We start from the raw sequence: 16,104 nt of genomic DNA, 5'->3' as shown, positions 1-16,104 counted from the left end.
CCCCGGGACTCCCCGAGTGCCTGGTCCAGCCCTGGCCTTGCAGCCCAGCCCCCTAGGTGGCACAGGGATGGCTGCCAGGGCTGGCAAGCGGAAGGGAAAGCACAGCTGGGGCTCACCCGGAGGGGTGCTGAGCTCCTGCGGCCAGCTCCTGGATGGGGGGGAAGCACCCTGACCTCAGGCGGTACCACCCCCCTTGCTGTCCACCCAGCTGGGCTGCAGGTCCTTCACGTGCCCCGTCAAACATTAACAGCCCCGCAGTGGGGCGGGCAGCAGGGCTGGCAGCAGCACCCATCCACCATGGCCCTCAGCAACCGCCTTGCTTTGCCACTCCGGCCCGCCCTGGCAGCTCTGCGCCAGGCAGCCCCCAGGCAGCGCCGGGGGCTCAGCACCCCCTCGGGACCAGGGCACACGCTCGACCTCAGGGGCATCTTCCCGCCCCTCACCACCCCCTTCTCGCCCACGCAGGAGGTGGACTATGCCCGGCTGGAGGGGAACCTGCACCGCTATGCCAGCATCCCCTTCCGAGGTAAATGCTGCCCACTGCCCCTCTTCGTGAAGGCTCCTGCCAGACCCCTGCCCACCACAGGGGCTGTGCAGCAGCGTGCAGACACCCTGCCAGCTTCCCAAGGGTGCTCAGCCTCCAGCTGGACTTTGTTCCGGGGCTGGGAGCCCCTTGGGTGACCCACCCAGGGCCCTTTGCACAGCATGTGCCCAGGCACATGCGTGTGTCCTTGCACACCCCCGCCACACTCCAGTGCCTGCTTGCATGCATGCTCCACATATGTGCAGGCTCGCACACATCCTCCACATGTAGCTGCAGGCTTGCACCTACCCTCTGTCCCATAGGTGTGCTTGCACACCCGTGCACACTCACACAAATTCAGCACCACAGGATGTGTATCTGTTGATTGCCCAGGATGGATGGATGGGAGGAGAGGGGCTGCAGGAAGAGGCTGGGGGTCACAGGGATGTGCCCTGGGGTCTCCCCTCTTCTGACCAGGCTGTGAGGCCAGGGCTGTGGGGACGGAGACAGGAGAGGTCACGCTGTGGGCTGCAGAGCCCTGCCTGGGTGCCCAGCAGTGAGAAAGGGAGTGAGGGTGATGGGGGTACCTGGCACCCTGAGGCCCTGGATGCCACGGCAGAGCCCGGCAGTGCCAGGCTGGAGCTGGCCTGCGCGTGTCCATGGCACTGGCGGGGTCCCAAGGAAGAGGGGGTCTGTGTGCCCCAGCCAGGGACAGGGTGGCACAGCCTGGCTGTGGGCACCAATAAATGCCTCGCTAGCAGTGCTGTGTGGGGTGGTTTCTGGGGATGGAGGCGAGCAAGCGGCGTGCTCAGCCCACAGGGTGCATGCATGGCATGCACGAGGGTGCCTGGGTAGGGGATGGCACTGCTGGTGCTCAGTGCGGTGCAGGTGGGCACTGCCATCTGGGGGGCACATACCCACATGTGGCCTTTGTGGGGGAGCCCAGGGCTTTGCAGGGCACCTGTGGGAGCCTCCTGGCCCAAGGGCGCTGCTGGATGTGGGTATCAGGCTGCTCTGGGTGCCTGGTGCCCACCCAAGAGTAGGGTGCGGAGAGGGCAGGGACGGCTGCCCCATGGGCACCCCGCCTCTGTGCCCGAGCCTTTCCCTCCCCATGTTTGTGTTTCAGGGCTGGTGGTGCTGGGCTCCAATGGGGAGTACCCCTACCTGGCACCCCACGAGCGGTTGCAGATGGTGAGCTGTGTGCGCCGGGCTCTGCCCAGGGACCGCCTGCTGCTGGCCGGCTCAGGCTGTGAATGTGAGTGCCTGCGTGGGCAGCGCGGGGGCCATGTGTGTTCCCCCGGAGCATCCCTCACCCCTCTGCCTCCTCCCTAGCCACCCAGGCCACCATCGAGCTGACGGTCAGCATGGCAGAGGCGGGGGCCGACGTGGCACTGGTCGTGACACCCTGCTACTACCGGGGAGCCATGACCAGCACTGCCCTGGTCCAGCACTACACGGAGGTGAGTCATGCCTGGTGCCCACTGGCAGCCCTGGCCGGGGCAGCGGGATGGGGAGCGCGTCCCGCACGTCTTCAACCCATCCCAGCTGCTGAGCTCTGCCTGGCTGCCTGCAGGTTGCCGACGCATCCCCCATCCCCGTGGTGCTCTACAGCGTCCCTGCCAACACCGGCCTGGACCTGCCCCTGGAGGCTGTCGTTGCCCTGGCTCAGCACCCCAACATCCTTGGGATCAAGGACAGCGGTGGGGATGTGAGTGGGGCAGGGCTTTCCCGGGGCTCACTGCCACCAAACCTGTCCCCAAGCTGGGAATGGGGAGCTGGGACTCACAGCCTTTCCCCGGACCCCAGGGGTGCTGGCAGGAGCCCTGCGGTGGGGGGATGGGGTGATGCCTGCCCAGGGCACAGTGTGTCTCTCCCCAGATCACCCGCATGGGGCTGATGGTCCACAAGACACGGCAGGAGGATTTCCAGGTGCTGGCAGGATCGGCTGGCTTCCTACTGGCGAGCTACGCCCTGGGTAGGTGCTGCTGCCCCTGCTCGGCCAGGGGCACGGGGTGCTGCCCTGGGGGCAGTGGCAGGGACTGGCAGTCGGGCAGGGGGAGGCAGGCGAGGGGTGGTGATGCCCAGGAGGTGCTGGCTGGGCATAGCATGCCAAGCTGGCTGCCAACGTGCCCTGGTGTCCCCAGGTGCCTCTGGGGGGGTCTGTGCCCTCGCCAATGTCCTGGGAGCCCCGCTGTGCCAACTGGACCACCTGTGCCGTGAGGGCCGCTGGCAGGAGGCCCGCGACCTGCAGCACCGGCTCATCGAGCCCAACGTGGCGGTGAGCAGGCAGCACCCCCTGGGATGCTGAGGGGTGGGGGTGCTGGGCCATGGCAGAGCCGGGGGGGAGCAAAGGATGGAGGTCCCTGGGGCTGCGGGGAGTGGAGTGGTGGTCCAGAGGGGACAGGATGGCACGGCACCCGGCCGGCAAGCCAAGCTGGGCAGGAGGTGGCAGGGTGGGAAATGCCAGCTCTGCCGTGCCAGGAACAGCCTGTCCGCTGGCAGTGGGCACCTCCCTGACCCCCCGTGGGAGCCTTGCCAGCTATTTATAGGCAGTAACGGGGGGAAGAGCTGCTTCTCTCCAGGCCCCCCCACCCCAGTGCGGGGTGGCCCGTCCCTGCTGCAAAGAGTCCACCATGCTACAGGGGTGCTCCCCTGCATGGCCGTGCTCTGCGCCCCCACCCCATGGTGGGCACTTCATGGGGGGGGCTGCAGCCACCCCACACCCGGCCCAGCCTTGCAGCCCCACATGAGGATGTGATGGTGAGCAAGGAGCTGGGTCGGCAGGAGCAGGGCCCATGGAGTGTGCCGCCCTGTCCCACGGGAGCCGGCAAGTCCTTGCACCCTCCCTCCCGCAGGTCACCCGCCGGTTCGGGATCCCAGGGCTGAAGAAGGCCATGGAGTGGTTTGGCTACTACGGGGGTCCCTGCCGTGCACCCCTGGCCCCGCTGAGCCCCCCCCAGGTTGAGGAGCTGAGGGGCACCTTCAGCACCAACAGCTGGTTGTGAGGGGTCCCCCCCTGCCCCTTCCCGCATCCGGCAGGCACGGGAGCCAGGGAGCCCCAGAGCTGGGGACATGGTGGGGACACTGGGACGTGGCCAGGAGAAAGCCACCCATCTCACTCTGTTCTGATGGACAGGGCTGCCCTGGTCAGAGCGGGTAGGGGGGACACCCAGCACCCCCTGGCCACCCTTGCATCCCCGCCAGCCCCTGGGGTCCTGCTGTCCCCACCTGAGAAGGGATGGATCCCCGTGCTGTGAGCCGGGAATAAATCTGCTGCCCCCTCTCTGTGTCTGCAGTCCTGCCCGCGCAAGCAGCCCCCCACCCAGTCCCTGCTCCCGGCAAAAAGGACATGGCCCAGGGCATTTGGCAACGTGGTTTACTCAGCTGAGGCCCGTGCAGGCAGCAGCACAAGGCAGGGTCACGGCAAGGCACGGGACTGGTGCGGGCAGAGACTGGCAGGGACGGCACGGCCCCTGCAGCCCACCACTGGGCTGCGAGGGCTGCCGGGACCCCCGTGCCACGGCCAGCCAGACCACACCGGGGGTGAAGGTGAGCACGCAGGGGGGAGATGAAGGATGCATGCGGGGGGCAAGACGGGGAGCTGTGTGCCTGCTGCACACCCTGCCTGCCCCTTCGCCATGCCCCTATCCCCGCCCGCCCTGCCCAGGCCCCCTGCTCCAGCCCTGGCACCCCACGCAGCCCTGCTCGTGCCCCTCATCCCAGGCTCCGGCTGACCCTGCTCCTTGCTTGCCATCGATCCTGCCCTCCCCCAGCGTGCAGCAGACACGGGCCAGGCTGGGTGTCCCCCAGTCCCCCTTGGCAAGGATGCTGCTGCAGATGTCCCCAAGGCAGTGGGTGGGCTGGATTTGCAACAGGGATGAGGGGTACACAGCCCATCGGCTGGCCCCGAGAGCAGGCCGGGTCCTTCGGGGGCACCATGTCATCCTGCCCAGGGCACGCAGAGGGGATGGCTGGTCACCCAGAGCTGAGGGCGCAGGCCACAGGGTGCCCACCCTGCCTCAGGACCAGGGTAGCAAAGCGGGCCAGGAGCTGCCCCTCTGCAGGCACGTGGTCCAGCCAGCAGTCCATGGCCAAGGCATCCTGGCAGTGGGGTTGGGGCCCAGCCCCATCCCATGCACCCCTGCTCCATCCCCTGTGGCGGGCTGGCAGCCCTGGTGGTCCGCAGCCTTCCCGAGGGGGCAGAGGGGCTGGGCCCCGGCTGCTCCAGTGGGTGCCAGGGCTACAGCCAGAGAGAGAAGGCACCATGGCCGCCCTGGGGCACTTGGGTGGAGAGCAGGGGGCCCCATCCCCCCCACCGGCAGGGGTTCAGCAAGGGGGCTTGGTGCGGACCCCCAGCCCCGCCAAGGCTGGGTGGCCAGCGAGCAGAGGGCAGGGGGGCCACCCAGCAGTGCTGCATCCCTGCTCCGGGGATGGCGAGGCCAGCCAGTGCCCGGTGGGGAGGTCCCCACTGCAGTGGGCACCGTCATGCTGTCAGGTTGTGGGCAGACTTGGAGGCGCCCTGGGCCCTCTGGATGACGGCTGGGCACTTCTCCCGCCGCAGCAGCTTGTTGTTCTCGAAGAAGCCCTCGTTACGGGGCACCCCGTGGGAGCCGTCGGGGAAGGTCAGGAGACCTGGGGAGGGGAGGGAAGGGCCAGGAGTGACGGGGCAGGGAGCAGCACACACCAGGACTGGGGCCAGGGCTAGAGGGATGGAGCGGGAGATGCCAGACAGGGGTGTGCTGAGCTGGGGCCGCGTGGGGCTGCGGCTGCCCACACCGTGCCACCGGGCACTCACCAAAGCCGTACACACGCCCGCCTTTGAACTCGCCCTCAAAGGTCATGTTGTCGCAGCGGGTGAAGACGCCGACACCGTTGAACTTGCCCTGCACAAACTCCCCCTCGTACCTGTGCGGGAGGAGCTCCTGAGGCAGCAGCTCCCCATGGCAAGCAGGGATGCCCGGGGGGGGCGTACATGGGGGTGCCACGCTCACCTGGAGCCGTCAGGGAAGGTGAGCATGCCACAGCCGTGGAAGAGCCCATTCTCGAAGTGCCCCACATAAGCGGTGCCGTCGGCAAACGTCAGCTGCCCAACGCCATGCCTGCGACCTAGGTGAGGGCAGAAACAGGCAGTGCTGGACGGATGGAGGCAGGACCTGCCCCAGCGTGGTGCTGGGCAGGGACGCGGGGGCTACTCGGCCCCTGGCGCAGGCAGCACCATCCCCTCCTGCCCCATCTCACCTTCCTTCCACTCGCCACGGTACTCCTCCCCATTGGAGTAGGTGAAGGAGCCTTTGGTGAGGGTCATGGTGACAGCCTCCGGCAGCGCAGGGCAAGAGCTGGCAGGGAGAGGCGCAGAGGGTGGCTGCTGGGTGGGGGGAACAACCTGGCTCACCCAGAGCCCCCACGTCCCCTCGGCTCACGCGTCTGCCCTGGGGATGGCTCTGCTGGGGCATGCAACAGATGAGGAGGTGACCCCAGTAGCTTAGCCGCCCTGCCCTGCCTCTGAAACCCCAGCCGCCAGGTTCGGGTTGCTGCCCTCCCCACGGCAGGGCTCAGGGCGATGTGAGCCCACGGGGGTCACAGCACTGTAAAACACACATGAGCGGCAGGAAGAGGAGCCCGGCAGGAGCTGGCTGGCTCCGGCGCAGCTGCCCAGCAGGACCTGAGGGGGTCCTGCACCACAGCAGGCTCAGGCCAGGGGCCGCCTCCAGCTCTCCATTTGGGGAGGAGACGCTTGCCGGGTTGTGCTCGATGCCAGCTCTTCAGGGGAGAGAGCAGAGAGCTTGTGGGGTGTCCAGCTCCAGCGTGGAAGACGGGCAGACCTGGCTCATCCCCCAGGGATGGAGTGGCTGCTCCTCCTAAGAGGGACAGCCCTGGGGCTCCAGGGCCTTGCTCAGCCACCGAGGGTTTGCAAACCTGCCTGCTGACAGCAAGCAGCCCCCAGAGCCCTGCACACCCCCAGAGTCGCTGCTGCACTGCACAGCTCTCCCCAGCACCCAGGGAAGGCACCGGCATGGAGCTGGCCCCACAGGCGGACTGGGTGCTGCCTCTCCGGCGGCTCCCGGTGCAGCTCAGGCGGTGCCTGTGATGGGAAGGGGCTCCCCACTTCAAAAGGGGGTATCCCTGCTCGCACCGGTCTGCGCATCCCTGGGGAGATGGGTGCTGAGCCGTGCTAACTGTGCAGACACGGGGCCTGGGAGCACCGCAGGGAACTCGCAAGGGCTTTGTGTCCAGAGGAGAAATGGCCCCCAGCCAAGCCGAGCAGCGACTGAACAGTGCTCTCTGCTGATGGCAGAGACCAGGAGCTCAGCGCCGGCTCCCCAGCCTGCAGCCTGCCCAGCACCTCTGGGGACACCTCCGGCAGTGCCAGGAGGAGGAGAGGGTGCTGCCACGGGGCTGTTAGTGCCTGCCACAGGGGAGGGCTCCCAGCACCAGCACGGCCTGTGCCTGGTGACTTAATCCGGGGAACAGGCAGCATTTGCCCCGTGAGCAACCTAGCCTGCTCAGCAGCTGGATGTCTCCCCACTGGCACCCACACACGCCGGAGCCCTGCAGGCACAGTGCCACAGCAAGCAGGAGCGATGCCGTGCACACCTCAACTCTGAGCCCACGACCTGCCCGGGCCACGCACCCACGGGCTGGAGCCACGCACAGGGGCGAGGGGTGCACGATCCAGCTGGGCCACGCACCCCTGGGCAATGCAGGCACACCCTGCCTGTGCCACGCACCCACGGGGGACATATGCACACCACACCTGGGTAGTGTGCCCAGAGGTGGTGATTGCACCCACAGCTGATGCATACACGCCCTGCCGTGTCCATGCACCCACGGCTGACGCATCCACGGCCCACCTGTGTCCATGCATCCACGGCTGATGCATTGCACGCCCCGCCGTGTCCATGCACCCACGGCTGACGAATGCATGGCCCACTGTGTCCATGCACCCACGGCTGATGCATTGTATGCCCCGCCGTGTCCATGCACCCACAGCTGACGAATGCACAGCCCACTGTGTCCATGCACCCATGGCTGATGCATTGTATGCCCCGCCGTGTCCATGCACCCACGGCTGATGCATACACGCCCCACCGTGCCCATGCACCCACGGCTGATGCATCCACGGCCCGCCGTGTCCATGCACCCACGGGCGGTGCACGCACGCCCCACCGGGGCATCCGTGGCGGTGCCCGCAGGCCCGGTGCCTGCCCAGGGGCGGTGCGGACGGTGCGGGCGGCGCAGGGACCCGCGGCCCGCGCTCACCTGGCTCCGCGCTCGCCGCCCGCACCGCTCCCCACGGGGGTCCCGCCGAGGGGCGGTGGCACGGCCACCTCCCCTGCCAGCCCCCCGCCCCGCCGGGCGGTGCCACGCCGCCAGCGTCCATCCCCGCCCGTCGTTGGCTGTCTCCACAGCAACCGCTAGCAACGCGACTGTTCATTGGCCAGCTTCGCAGCACGACCTCGCCAGCCGCCATCTTTGTGTGGGGCAAGGCGTCCTCCTCCCCGGGCGTGTCGGCAGCGGGGCCGCGCCCCCGCCCTGCCGCCATCTTTGCGAAGGGCAGCGGGGGCCGCTGCTACTCCCGATCGGCCATCTTTGTGTGGGGCACTGGCGCCAGCTCCCACGGCGGGGGCGTGGGGCCAGCGGACCCCCCCCCCCACGGCCCCCACGGCCCCCACGGCCAGGCGGTGCGAGGCGCGGGGTGCCCGCCTTATCCGGCACCGCGGCCGCAGCCTCCCCCGCGGCGGGCGCGGTTCCCGCGGCAACACCCGGGCGGGGCGGGGGCGGAGCATCCAATGGGGCGTGGCGGCGCGGTGACGCGGCGGAAGCGGCGGGCGCGGGCGGCGCGGCGGGGCCGGGCGGGCGCGATGGACGAGACGAGCCCGCTGGTGTCGCCGGAGCGGGCGCAGGCCCCCGACTACGGGCTGCCGGGGGGCGCCGTGCGCGCCCTCCCGCCCGCCGCCCCCCCGCCGCCTTCCCCTCCCGGCTCCCCCGGCGGCCGCGACCGCGAGCGGCAGCCGCTGCTGGAGCGCGGGGCGCGGGGCCCGGCGGCGGCGCAGGCCCAGGCGCAGGCCCAGGCGGCGGCGCAGGCCCAGGCCCTGGCGGCGGCGGCGGCGGCGCAGCGGGAGCGTAATGACTTCCCCGAGGACCCCGAGTTCGCCGAGGTGGTGCGGCGGGCCGAGCTGGCCAGCGAGCGCGGCATCTTCCCCGAGCGCATCTCGCAGGGCTCCAGCGGCAGCTACTTCGTCAAGGACCCGCAGGGGGTGAGCCGGCCCCGGCCCCCTGTGCCTGCCCCGAGGGGTGGCCGGCCGTTCCCCGTGGTCCCCGAGGGCTGCGGGCTGAGCGGCGCTGGCCGGGAGGAGGGCGCTCCTAGGCGAACTGGTGAAGCTGGCCCGGGGGTGACCGGCTCTGGGGGGCTGGTAGGAGCGGCTGGAGCTGCCCTGGGCTTCCTCGGGGAGAAGTGCAGTGGGACTGGCCGCAAGAGTCGGGGGCAGCAGTGTCCAAGTGCTGCTTCAGCCTCTTCTGTGGCTCTCGTGCCCAAAGAGGAAAGGTCACCCTCTCCTCCAGGCCTGGGCATCAGCATCTCCTGACCACCGTGACTCCAGCCCTCGGGCTGCGACTCCGAGAGCTGAGGTAGTTTTTGGCCTGTGAGACTGGAGTGAGGCGTCTCCTCTGTGGCTGCGCGGTTGATATAATCGAGGCAAAGTCCTCGACAAATAGCTGCTCCCCTATAGATCTGGTCAGCTGTGTGGCAGCCGTCTCCACGCTGCTGACTGGATGTGTGTGCGGCACAGGGTGGCTTGTCTTGTGACCTGCAGCGCCCAGCCCAATTACTTGAGCTGTTGCTGCTTCCAGTGGCTCCCTCGCTGCATGTGTGCCGGGATGTTTCCTGGGAAGCAGGACTGGGCTCACCTGTCCCTGGTGTGCCCTAGGTTTCCTGCCCCGGGTAGAGCCTGGCTCCTGGGAGCAGTGGCAGGCAGGTCCCAGCTGAGCTGGTGGGCTGTGGGGCAATACACACTTCCTCCTGCTGCCCTCTTGCTCCTTTCCCGTTGCCCAATATGAGACGTGGTGTCGCTGGGGTGGGCGGCTGGATGAGCTGCCTGGGAGTGGCAGGGCAGAGGCTGCCTGGCTGTAGGAGATCCAAGCTTGGCGAGGGCTGGTAGAGGATTCATATGAGGAGCCAAAGTCTCTGTACTCTGGCCACGTCACCTGGCAGGTCCCCTGGACTGACCTGCTGTCAGCAAAGGTGGTGTGTGTCTGGTTTCTGTGGCTGCTGCCCAGGGTCACCAAAACCTCCCCGCTGCTGGCACGGGAGAGAGTGCAGCGTGCTGCTGTTGCGGGCAGGGAGTGAGGGCATCAGGGGAAAAACTTTTCTCTTGTGTCTTCCCTCTGGGCTGCCGGGGCCTGAGATATCCCAGCTGGGATGTGCTTCCCTAGCCCCAGTGGCTGTGGTTACCCCAACTGCGCCTCGGGGCTGGCCTGGCTCCCTCTGCCTTGCTGCTGGCACTAGGCAGACCTGTTTTCCCTGCCGTTGCTGCTCCCGGCATGGGTCTGTCTGGAAGGGGATGTGGTGCTGCCAGGCATCTGGCCTCTGCTTCCGCACTGTCCCTGCCTGGCTGGGCCTTGCTCTATTGGCCTGGCTTCACGGAGCACAGGCCTCCGTGCTGCCAGAGCTCCCGACAAGCCTCTTGCAGGCTCATATCCAAGGACGTGTTGGCAGTCATGTGCCTTCACGTGGGGCTGATGGGGGGATTGCCTTCCTGCCTGCTTAGGGGAAGTGGCTCCTCCATGTGATCTGGGGATGGCTGAAGTGGTCCTGTTTTCTCAAACCCTTCCTCTCCCTCTTCCTGATGGACAAAACTTTGCTCCTGCCTGCCCTGGGCTGCCTTCTGGCCCCTGGCAGACTGGGATTGCACTGGGGTTCCCCGCTGAGGTGCTGGGACTCACGTCCCACTTCCACATTGTGGCAGGAGCTTGGCTTGGGGAAGTGCCACACACTCAGGCCGGGGCCAGTACCAGCCATGGGGAGGAGGGCTGCTCACCTGTGCTGCTGAGTCACCCCAGAGCAGGGGCTGCCAGCCCGGAGCTGCTGCACAGTCCCCCAGGGATGCCTGGCCCGCAGGGGCAGGTGGCCTTGCTCCTGCCCTGGCCCTTGTCTCAGCCAGGCCCCCAGACAGGGCCAGAAGGCTGTGTGGCTTGGCAACGCTGGCTTGGTGATAGTGCAGCGCCTAGCACAAGGCTTCTGTGCCCTCTGCAGCAGTGGGGTACCTGTGCTGCTGTCCCTGCTGTTGGGTCGACGTGTGCAAGGCTGGATTGAGGGGCTGCGGGTGCTGCTGGTACCAGCTGGTGGCCAGTTTGGAGCTGCCTGTGCCCTCTTGCCCACAGTGTACCCAGAGAGCCAGCCCTTCTGCTGTCTCTAGCTGGGCCCCCCAGCACAGAGCCCTGGGCTCCTCGCGGGTCCTCTGGCTGCTCGGCTGTTCTGGTCCCATGTCCTCTGGTCAGTTTGGGATCAGCTCCATTCAATGGATTTTGGAGCCAGGGCAGGGATCACTATCCCCCTCCCTCTCCTGCGTGGACGTAATGAGCAGCGGTGAGCAGTAGCTTTTCCCAGCCATCCAAAGGTCGCTGGTATGGGACTGGGATGTTTACTAGGGGACAGCATCATCATTGGTGTCTTTTGGGACAAGGAGGGTTATTTCCAGGTGCGTGAGCCAGGTATGAAGGTCTTTGGGCAGCACCCTGCTCTCATGGGACGGGGCACTGGCTGGGGAAGGGTCCCTCCCAGCCCCTGCCTGCTCGCCTCGCTCCCGGGAGCTGCAGGGTCTGCCTGATTCCAGGGGCTGGTTATTGCCCTGGTGGGGGACTGTTCTGGGACCATTCCTGAGTGTTCCCACTGCGGGCTGGCTCAGGGGGGAGTGTCCTGATTCTGCCAACTGCCTTGAGTCAGCCCTCCTCTCTCCCGCTCACAGAAAATCATTGGTGTCTTCAAGCCCAAGAACGAGGAGCCGTACGGGCAGCTGAACCCCAAGTGGACCAAGTGGCTGCAGAAGTTGTGCTGCCCGTGCTGCTTTGGGAGAGACTGCCTCGTCCTCAACCAGGGCTACTTGTCGGAGGCGGGTGCCAGCCTGGTGGACCAGAAACTGGAACTCAACATTGTTCCCCGCACGAAGGTGAGGGGGCAGCTGCTGGGATCTCGTCCTGGGGAGGCTTTCATGTGCTTCTGCACAGCTCTGCGCCTTGTCTTGTGGCACTGCTGACCTCGGAGATGTGTTGAGAGCTCTGGACCGGGACTGCTCCTGCTCAAGCCATGGGGATCCTCGTGCTGGGCAGAGCTGTGGGAAATGCTGTATCTTGGTTTTATCAACCAGTCCTGTGACAATTGCCAGGTGCCCCTGCTGACGTCTGTGCTCCTGTCCCCCCAGGTGGTGTATCTGGCCAGTGAGACCTTTAACTACAGTGCCATCGACAGGGTGAAGTCCCGAGGAAAGAGGCTGGCCCTGGAGAAGGTGCCGAAAGTTGGCCAGCGCTTCAACCGCATCGGTCTGCCGCCCAAGGTAGGGCTGCCGGCCCCCACGCCCGCCTGTCGCCGCTTCTCCGTCCTCTGCGGCCTCCTGTGATGCAGCCTGTCCTTGCTTCAGGTGGGCTCCTTCCAGCTCTTTGTGGAAGGCTACAAGGATGCCGACTACTGGCTGCGGCGGTTTGAAGCTGAGCCGCTCCCGGAGAACACCAACCGGCAGCTGCTGCTGCAATTCGAGCGGCTGGTGGTGCTGGACTACATCATCAGGAACACAGGTAGGCTGTCTGGCATGGGATGCTGCCTGCTCCTTCACGTCCTGACAGCTGGAGAAAGGGGAGGGGGGCAGGGGCTTGGCATCTCTTCCCAGCACCCAAAACTCCTCTCAACACCACTTGGTTGCTGCCAGGTGGCAGCTGCCTCTGGGTAGAGTGTAGCTGCCGTGGCTGCCCACCACTGTGGCCATGCTCTGGCCGCTGGCCTGCATTCTGGGAGATCTGGATCCACCACAGTGCTGGGATGAAAGTTTGCCAGCTGCGAGGATCCAGGGTCATCCGGAGATCCAGCATCTGACTGTGCCCCTATATCCCATCTCATGCTGGGCTTCTGAGTTCCTGACAGGCTGGAAGGGGTCGGGGTAGCACTCTGGGCCTTGCAGGCTGACCTTTCTCTTGCGAGCTGGGGATATGTGCACCTCTCCAGTCTCCAGGGCTGGTTGTGGGGGGGTTGATGTGGATTCCCAGGCCTGCAGCAACCTCGAGGGCTCTGGGGTAGAGTTTGGGCCTAAGACTGGTCTGTCTCCCTTCTGGGTCAGAGGAGGAGTAATCTTCTGCCCGGTGTGGTGCAGGCAGGCCCTGGTGCTGACACAGCTGGTTTTATCTCCCTGCAGACCGGGGCAATGACAACTGGCTCATCAAGTACGACTGTCCCCTGGACAGCGCGGGCGTGCGGGTGAGCGGCTCTTCCCGGGCAGGGGCTCCACGGGGGGCTCTGCTCCTGCAAGCTGCCTGCCTGGCAGGCGGGCCGGGGATTTCCCAGCTGGCTTGGGTTTCCAAGTGTGCGGAGGCCTGATCTTGTCTCCTGGGCCTTTCGTTGCCCTCTGTGTCGGTGGTTTGTGGCCTAGTGGGACTTTGTGAGGATGCAGCTGGGCTCTGTGGGCGAAACTGGCGTTGCTGGACCTGTGCATCCTTGGGGTGAGGCCTGGGGGAGGGAACAGCTTTGTCCCCCTCCCACCCGAAGCAGACAGTGTTTCACTGCGGGCAAGGGGCCACGCTACGGGTGAGAGGCTGCTGTCCCTCTGTGGTAGCCAGGGCAAAGATCCTGGCAGCGGGGCTGCAGGGAGTGGGAGAGGGACTGTTCCTGCTGGGGGGTCCTCCTTGCAACATGCTCCGCTTCCTTCCAGGACAGTGACTGGGTGGTGGTGAAGGAGCCCATCATCAAGCTGGCTGCTATAGACAATGGTTTGGCCTTTCCCTTGAAACACCCGGACTCCTGGAGAGCATGTGAGTCCCTCAGGCTGTGCCAGGGCACCCTGGTGAGCCATATAACTCCACGCTCCAGCATCCTCCTCAAGGGCCGGAGAGGAGAGGGCTAGGGCTGTCCCTCTGCAAACCTTCTGGGTTCATGGGCAGCTCCACCTCAGCAGAGGCTGTAGGGAGTGGGTGCTGGACCCTGTGTCCCAGACACAGGTGATCTGGCACCCAGGGGCATGTTGCACCATCCTTTGCCCTCCCCAGCTCTAATGTCTCCTGCTTCCTCCCACAGATCCATTCTACTGGGCATGGCTGCCCCAGGCCAAAATCCCCTTTTCACAGGAGATCAAGGACCTAATTCTTCCCAAGATCTCGGACCCCAACTTTGTCAAGGACCTGGAGGAAGATCTGTATGAGCTCTTCAAGGTGAGCTGGGGGAGCAGGTGAGGATGGCTTGGGAGGAAGAAAAGCGGAGATGGTGTTGGGCAGCTCCCTGTCAAGGCTGCAGGGGACAGAAAGGTGGCCAAGCTCCTGACAGTGTTTCTGGGCTGAGGCAAAGCAGGGTTATCCCTCTGCCAGGAGCTGAAGATTCAGCGTGGGGAGAAGCAGGAAACCCGTGGGACAGGAGGAGAGAGGCTGGCTTGGGGAATAGGCATCTCTTGCACGGCGTGGGGCAGCGGGTGGATCCCACTGTGTTCTCTGCTCTCTCTCCTGCAGAAAGACCCTGGCTTTGACAGGGGACAGTTTCACAAGCAGATAGCTGTCATGAGAGGCCAGGTAAGCTATGTGTAGGGAAGGCAGGTGGGTGAGGTGCAGAGCCTCGTCCTGCCTGTGTGGCAGGAAGGGTGCTGGGGCGGATGCTCTCTGTTGCTCCGGCAGGGCAGCTCAGGCATTGCTCTGTTGTGCCATACAGATCCTGAACCTGACTCAGGCGCTGAAAGACGGGAAGAGCCCCCTACACCTGGTTCAGATGCCGCCTGTGATTGTGGAAACGGCGCGTTCCCACCAGCGCACCTCCAGCGAGTCCTACACGCAGAGCTTCCAGAGCCGGAAGCCTTTCTTCTCATGGTGGTAGCTGTGGGAGCCGTGGGCAGGGCTTGGCCGCCTCGGACTAGCACTGCGAGAGGAGCCGGGCCACTGCTGGCTCCTGTGGCCGGGACTCGACCTTCTGGGTAGAGTGAGCAGGTGTGGCTGGAGGAACCTGCAGCTGAACTAGAGGAGCCAGGCAGGTCGGGCACGGTCCCTCCCTAGCTCTGTCGGAGCTCGGTGCCCTGCCTGGGGCAGGGCCCAGGGGGAGGTGTGGGAATCCGCTGGGAGCCGTGGTGTGGCTGGAACCCTGCCCCTGCCTGCCTCCCTCGGCCTGCATGCGGTTCTGAGCACCCCTGCTTGGGGCTGGGATGAGCAGGCTGCCTGGGCCAGGATCCGTCCAGCCCTTTACACCAGCCACTGGCCCTTTTCTTCCCCGCTGTGCCTGCTGCCAGGCTGGGAAGGCCTGTAGCGGGTTATACCCCCTCCCTTTCCCCGAGGGTGTGCTGTACTCCTCCACTGTCCCTCCTCTGCCTCAATCCTGTGCACGCTGCTTTCCTCAGGGGGAGTTCCTGCTGCCCGCTGGCGCAGTGGGGACCACAATGAACGGCTGTTCTCTGGCTGGGGGCTCAAGGAGGGGACATATGAGGGACAACTCACAGGGCTGGCTTGGGTGCAGTTAGACACTAAGGGGAAAGAGGTGCTGGCTTGTCCTTGTGAATGGCAGCCAGCTCTGGGAGGGGCTGTAGCTTAGTGCCCCCCCCCCCTCAGCTGGAGAGGGCCGAGGGTGAGTGCGAGCACCCTCTCCCTGCCCCTGCTGCCCCAGTCCATCCCTCCTGCCAGGTCTCCACAGCTGCTGTTGCTTGGCTTTTGCCCCTGCTCCCGGCAAGCTCCCTGGCTGCTGTGCAGCCAGCATGGTGCCAGCCTTGTCTGTGCCTAGAGCCCCCTCGAGGGGCAGGGGGCTGCCGGGGAAGGGCCGGAGGGTCTCTTCTGCTGCATGGGTGGGAGGCGTGATGGGATCACGGGGGGGCCAGCATGGGCTCCTGGCTGCCCTGGTGCTGACAATCTCACGAGCCTGCTGTGGGTGGGTAAGGCAGCGAGCCCGCTCTCTCCCCCAAAGCTGCTCAGCTTGTGTTGTATAAAACGGTACCAGGGCTGCTGCCTGCATCCGCTTGCCTTGAGCTGCGGCTTCTCCTGCTGCTGGGGGAAGCTGGTGTTGGGTCTCGCTGTCCTGTTAGCCCATCTTTGGGGGGTGGGGTGAATGAAGATGGGTTGGGGCTCTGTGGCTTGAGCCTGGGAGGGGAGAGCAGCTCCCTTGTCTCCTGCATGGGGAAGGAGCTCAGCACTGGCTGTGCAAGCATAGGGCGGGCAGCAGTGCGACCCCAGCTCCCCGGCCAGGCCCAGCTGCATCTCCGACTGACCCAAAACGTATTGTTCTAATGCACTGTAGAAATGTATGTAATGTATTTAAACCATGCAACCGTCTGAATAACAGAGCTGCCGTTCAGCTGGCTGCCTCCGTGTCTCCGCAGCACCCTAGAGCAGGTCGGGGCTGTTCCCCTTGCGCCGGGTCC

The 16,104-nt window shown here is 66.0% G+C and overlaps 3 protein-coding genes across 4 annotated transcripts; 2 read left to right on the top strand and 1 right to left on the bottom strand.

Moving 5' to 3' along the window:
- The first annotated feature begins 283 nt into the window (after window positions 1-283).
- On the top strand, window positions 284-3,806 carry HOGA1 (4-hydroxy-2-oxoglutarate aldolase 1). Its single transcript, XM_076338105.1, has 7 exons — window positions 284-526; window positions 1,650-1,778; window positions 1,856-1,983; window positions 2,097-2,231; window positions 2,402-2,498; window positions 2,668-2,801; window positions 3,379-3,806. Exons 1-7 carry the CDS (start codon window positions 298-300, stop codon window positions 3,526-3,528), a joined length of 1,002 nt encoding a protein of 333 aa, XP_076194220.1. The 5' UTR covers window positions 284-297; the 3' UTR covers window positions 3,529-3,806.
- Window positions 3,807-4,215: 409 nt separating this feature from the next.
- On the bottom strand, window positions 4,216-7,846 carry MORN4 (MORN repeat containing 4). Of its 2 annotated transcripts, none has more exons than XM_076338104.1 (5): window positions 7,784-7,846; window positions 5,762-5,859; window positions 5,515-5,629; window positions 5,319-5,428; window positions 4,216-5,155 (listed from the first exon to the last, which is right to left on the bottom strand). In XM_076338104.1, exons 2-5 carry the CDS (start codon window positions 5,826-5,828, stop codon window positions 5,007-5,009), a joined length of 441 nt encoding a protein of 146 aa, XP_076194219.1. In that variant the 5' UTR covers window positions 5,829-5,859; window positions 7,784-7,846; the 3' UTR covers window positions 4,216-5,006. The 2 variants fall into 2 exon arrangements, with proteins under 2 accessions (XP_076194219.1, XP_076194218.1); XM_076338103.1 differs by lacking the exon at window positions 7,784-7,846 and adding an exon at window positions 7,375-7,415.
- Window positions 7,847-8,385: 539 nt separating this feature from the next.
- Window positions 8,386-16,037, top strand: PI4K2A (phosphatidylinositol 4-kinase type 2 alpha). The gene is made up of 9 exons (XM_076338862.1): window positions 8,386-8,781; window positions 11,488-11,688; window positions 11,941-12,072; window positions 12,157-12,310; window positions 12,922-12,983; window positions 13,435-13,534; window positions 13,797-13,930; window positions 14,222-14,281; window positions 14,418-16,037. Exons 1-9 carry the CDS (start codon window positions 8,386-8,388, stop codon window positions 14,577-14,579), a joined length of 1,401 nt encoding a protein of 466 aa, XP_076194977.1. The 3' UTR covers window positions 14,580-16,037.
- The last annotated feature ends 67 nt before the right edge of the window (window positions 16,038-16,104 follow it).

This window comes from Aptenodytes patagonicus, chromosome 5, assembly GCF_965638725.1.
Source record: "Aptenodytes patagonicus chromosome 5, bAptPat1.pri.cur, whole genome shotgun sequence".
Classification (NCBI taxonomy): domain Eukaryota; kingdom Metazoa; phylum Chordata; class Aves; order Sphenisciformes; family Spheniscidae; genus Aptenodytes; species Aptenodytes patagonicus.
Note: the sequence above shows the minus strand (reverse complement) of the source record. Positions and strands in the feature narration are given on the sequence as shown.